This window comes from Mus caroli, chromosome 7, assembly GCF_900094665.2.
Source record: "Mus caroli chromosome 7, CAROLI_EIJ_v1.1, whole genome shotgun sequence".
Classification (NCBI taxonomy): domain Eukaryota; kingdom Metazoa; phylum Chordata; class Mammalia; order Rodentia; family Muridae; genus Mus; species Mus caroli.
The window spans coordinates 106761816-106766957 of record NC_034576.1 but is presented as its reverse complement, the minus strand read 5'-3'; the positions used below and the strand labels follow the sequence as shown (position 1 = coordinate 106766957).

The following is a 5142-nucleotide window of genomic DNA, read 5'->3' as shown; positions in this document are numbered from 1 at the left end:
AAAGAAAGAAAGAAAGAAAGAAAGGAAGGAAGGAAGGAAGGAAGGAAGGAAGGAAGGAAGGAAGGAAGGAAGGAAGGAAGGAAGGAAGAAAGGAAGATAGGAAGAAAGAACTAAAGAAGATGCTATGTTCAGAGTATCTGAGCTCCAGTCATAGTTCCAAATGTGTCAGCAGTGCCAGTGTGACTATGCTTATTTTCATACTCTGCCTCAAGCCAGTATGAGAAATGGGCCAGTGGGATATAGTTCTTGTCAACAAGCCTGGGCACTTGAGTTCAATTCCCTGCNCCTGACTTCCACACATATGTTGTAGCATGTAGAGGCCCAGACATGTACACAAACACAAATTGTGCAAATATAATTTTTTTTCATGAAAAGAAACTAGGTAATGGTAGAGCATCCACTGAATTATATCAGTGTTTATTCTGTTAATTACTGTGAGATACATGCTGTGTTATAGTGTCCTATGAAACCATGGGAAAATAAACAAGGGTTAGCTTTCCTAATATATATATATAATATATAGATATATAGATATAGATATATAGATATAGATATATATAATCAACTACTAAATTGTTATATTCATGTTATTTTTAGTAATAATGGCAGTAATAAATTTATCTTTTGGTATATTGTAAAACATAAATAAGAGTTATTACTAGAGATTTACATTGTTTCAGGCATGTGACTGGCAGTCCAGTATGGTGTCTTATTCATTTGTGAAACCTTATCACTGACTAAATTAAATGATCATTAAGATCGTGTATCAGAACCTTGCATGGGAGCTCATACCTGCCGTCCTGCACCTGGGAAGTTGTGGCAGGAAGATTGCTCTGTATTTGAAGCCACCCTTGTATACAGAGTAAGACCCTGTTTAACAGAATAAAGAATATATATTGGTTTTCTTACTCCATTATGTTTTAAGAAATAGAATGACTAGATTGCAGAACTGCAGGTTTTTGGTTGTTTTCACAATTTGTAATTCTTTTGTTTACTACAAATAAATGCTCTTAACTTCATAGCTGTCCAACCTTTTCTTTCAATATTGCTTCCATAATTGTGTTCCACAGGAATCCATTTCCTCTGTTACAAATAAATGTCGATGTGTTTTGCACACAGAATCACACACACCATGGCACTGCTCACTGACAGTGTGGCCAATGCTGTGCTCACATGATCTCCTTCATCCTTCTCACTGAGAAGATTTACCTCCAGTCTTCTGTTAGCCTACAGGTGTTTCAGCTCTTGCTTTTACTTTATTTTAACAATAGCTGCAGTTCAATGCAGTCTTAATGCAGGTTTATACAAAAGGGTGGGAGGTGGGGTGAGGCCCTGAGAAGACACTCCTGAGGGGTGTGGGCTTCTCAAAGAGTAAGACATACCCCACTGAAGACCCTTGCTGCATTTTTGTTTATGGTCTTGGCCCCTGAACATGGAGTCTGAAGGACAGTCTGCTTTCAACCATGCAGGTTGCCTCCTTGGGTGTGTGTTGAGTTCTTTCTGAGATTCAAACATAACTCCCACCCCGCCTTNGTGTGGTTGATAGTCCATTGCTTTCTGAGCTGGCTGGTGGCTGTCCCTTATTTTGATTCAGACCGTCTGGTCAGANCTTGCATTTCTTCAGTAACATTTGTCTTTTTTTTTTTTTCTCTCTTCAATTCCTTCAATACTAACTCTGCAGTGCAACCCTGGCTGTTTTAGTACTGAATGAACTCTTGTTCATAAGGACACCAAAGGGAAGAGACATTTGTCCTCTCCAGCACAGTGTGGAAAACAAATCCTCCATCTCATGCAATAGCCTACCACTGAAGCATATGGTGGCATGACCTAAACTACATGGAAGGTAGTGGCATTGGTTCAGTCAGGCACCGTGGGAGTCTATGGGTGCTGATCACTCATGGTCTAAGCCTCCTTGTTCCATAAACATGCAGAAGAAACCCAAAGCACAGTGGGAGGAAACAACTTCATACAGACCCAGATGGTGCTTTTATCACGTGCCTTGTCTTAGCAATGAGAAAAGTAACCAATAAAGAAGGGAGAGTGGGTTTTTTTGGTAATGAATTCTGCAGCACGACACTATTATTACTTGATATCTCCAATAACTTGACTTTCCATTTATTACCCCCAAACAGAATTTGGCTAATAGCAAGACAAATGAACAGATTAAATTTTTAGCTGCAAATGAATTTTAATAGTTTAGAACAACAGTGAAGACCAGCCTTTTTTTTTTTAAATCAGACATGCTCTACATGAGATTATACATATGGAATCAAACTGGCAAGCAAGACATACTAGCATTTGAAGACAACAGGTATNTATAGTACTCCAAACATTCCACAAAATATTTCATTGAGTACAAAGGACTATAGGCCCATGTATTATGATGTACAAGACAGTTAAATGGGTATTTTATATTTACACATACCTAGTTTCATACAACGATCTTAAGTCAAATGCACTTCAATTTTCAGTTTAAGAACCTTAGAATTTATTAGTTTGTAAGAGGAAGCATTTGAATTTGTATACTAGGTATGGTTATGTGTTGCTGTTCATACTTTCTATTCCTTCACTTCTTGTTGAACGTGAGGTATCCTGAGCGACATAGTGTTAAAAATCCGTTAGTTGTGGTCTGGAGTCAGTTCTTACGGATTGTCTTAAACAACAAGGATGAGTTAGTGGCTAGTAGACTTTGTCACATTTCTTCAAGACAAAGGGAAATATGGAAGTCAGAGGGCATGGACATTATCTTGACCTTGCTTTAGGCTTTTTTGAGAATATGAACTAGAGCAAATGGTAAGCATCTCTTCTAAATGATGCCAGATATACCACATCCAAGCAGGACAGAAGGGAGACCATGGGAAGAGATGCCTGAACAACACAGGTTCATCCAGAAGGTGAGCATCAAGGCAAGAAGTAAAACCAGAAACAGATGAGAATGAGAAAACTCAGGATTTCAAAGGACACAGGGTCATGGGGGCTGGACAGTCCCAAGGATTGAAGTATGGATAGGCAGGTTGGGAAAAGCAGCATTGGGAGAACTTGTAAATGAGTGACCCATTGTTGGTGACATTGAGAAAAGACACTGTGCCCTCTTCACAGTCAAGGAAAACCCCAACCCGATGGAGAGGGGTGGCCACAAAGGGGTTCAGAACAGTAGGGTCACAGTTGGAAGATTCCTCAAAGATACTATACTTCGATCCATGCTGTAACCCTATAACCCAGTAGCCATTCTGTGGTTTGTATCTGTGGTAATCATTTGGCTGACTTTTGCGTTGTCTAACATTAAACCTTAAAGTTTGTTTTCTAGTGTAAACTCCCANGGTCCAGGCATTTTTTTCAGACACATCCACTTCCCAGTAATGTTTTCCTGAGGAGAAACATTTGGAGCCCAAGATACCGTTATTACAACACTTAAAGGGCCAAATGGACACAGATGTCANTTGTCTGTGGTCTTCTGAAAGTATAAGATTCAAATTTAGGTTTTCTGGATTAAATGTGAAGTTGTCTATAAGAAGGAAAACCAGAAAGAAAAAGATTAGGTGGCAAATAATGAGGTAGCTTGTTTGTGAAACACTGTGAAAAGCCAACATTGGAGAGCTTAGAAGAAAGTAATATTGATTGTGGGATATGATAAAACAATACAAAAATGTTACATAATTGTTGTTTAGTACAGGATCTTGCTAAGTGTCCCAGGTTAGCCTTAAGCATACAATTCATCTGCCTCATCTCCCTACTGCTCTGACTGTAAGCATATACCATCACACGAAGCCTATGAGGAATACATTATGTGTATGAGGTAACACAGGAGACAGAGGTGATGAGGCCACATGGAACCACACCCTTGTGAAAGGTGATCAGAACACAGTGATTTCAACATCTGCAACTTCTTACTCCAGTAGGCCCGGACAGCTGTTAGCTCTGAAATGATAAAAGATTTGGAGACTTTTATTAGAAGCAGAGATTTGAAAGAGGTAATGCTTTGCTCTCTCAAGAGGTAAGAAGGGGTGGTATAAGAAGAGGTTTATCAGAGGCTTAAAAGGTTTAAAGGTCCTCTCTGGTAAACAAGAACACTTTAGGGTGCTCCCTCGGACACGTCCTTCTCACAGAACGCCCCTCCCTGACTTCCCTGCTATCTTTACCATAGGCACTGCCTGCTGTGCTCCTCACCTCTTAACTTTTGTAGCATGCCACTCAGATCAGGAGCTTGGAANACCATGCTCAGTTTCTTAGAAACTGCTTTTGGCTTCTTCAGTGTGCAGATCTGACTCCTAGGGATGGAGAAATAGTTTAACCTTTGCATCTGTCATGTTGTTGTCTTGCTNACACAATGGCCTTTATCTCTTACCACATCACTGATGTGCTTCATACCTGAGGAGCCTAAAGGAAAGCCCTGACTGTGAATCAGAAGCCACAGGCCTCTGTGAAATGTTCCCTGTGACACTGGGAGGATCTACACCTCTTGAAGTCACAGCTGCCTCATCTTAATATGGGGTANCTTTCATCTCTTTTGAAATCTCATGGAAATAATATAAATTTGGGTGAAAAGCATTGGAATGACATTGCCACAGCACTGAGGGTGCAGTGAGGACCTATGAGTTGTCAAGGAAATTGAGAGCAAGCCTGATGATCCTGGCTGTGATGTAGGGCTCATAAACTAAAAGCCTGTGAGTTTGTGAGTAGTCCGAAGCCTGGGTTCCACATACACACCACACCACATGCCCCATAGAGAAAACAGATGGCTCTTCTAGAGGAAGAAGAAAGCCTGACCTCTAGATATGATCCACATCAGAGATAACAGATNGTTATGGGGGAAAGTCTTGCAAAAGAAAAGTTATTGCTTAAAATGAATGTGGTCAGCCAGACTTAGAGGCTCCTGTCTGTAAAATTAATCAGGACAGTTACTAACTCATCTTTATTACACAAAAGCACTGCTTGGGGTAACCCATACTCACCATTTCAAAATACCGCTCATATCCTGGGAATATTAAAAACACAAGAGAAGAAAAAAACAAAACAAAACAAAACACAAGTCATAACATGTGGGAATTAAAGGAGTTTAAGTGTAAAAAACAAAGCAGGAAAAGGAAGAAGCAGCACCAGTGGCAGTGGTAAAGGAAGAGGAAGGGGAAGGGGAAGAAGAAG

General features: G+C 40.1%; 1 protein-coding gene across 1 annotated transcript in view; it reads right to left on the bottom strand.

The window, feature by feature from the left end:
- Positions 1-1915: 1915 nt before the first annotated feature.
- LOC110298224 (tripartite motif-containing protein 34A) overlaps positions 1916-5142 on the bottom strand; it is a 43701-nt gene continuing 40474 nt past the window's right edge. Inside the window, 4 exon segments of the mRNA XM_029479648.1 lie at positions 1916-3505; positions 3892-3918; positions 4168-4268; positions 4953-4975. Coding sequence (XP_029335508.1) covers positions 2946-3505; positions 3892-3918; positions 4168-4268; positions 4953-4975 — 711 coding nt within the window. The 3' untranslated portion in view covers positions 1916-2945.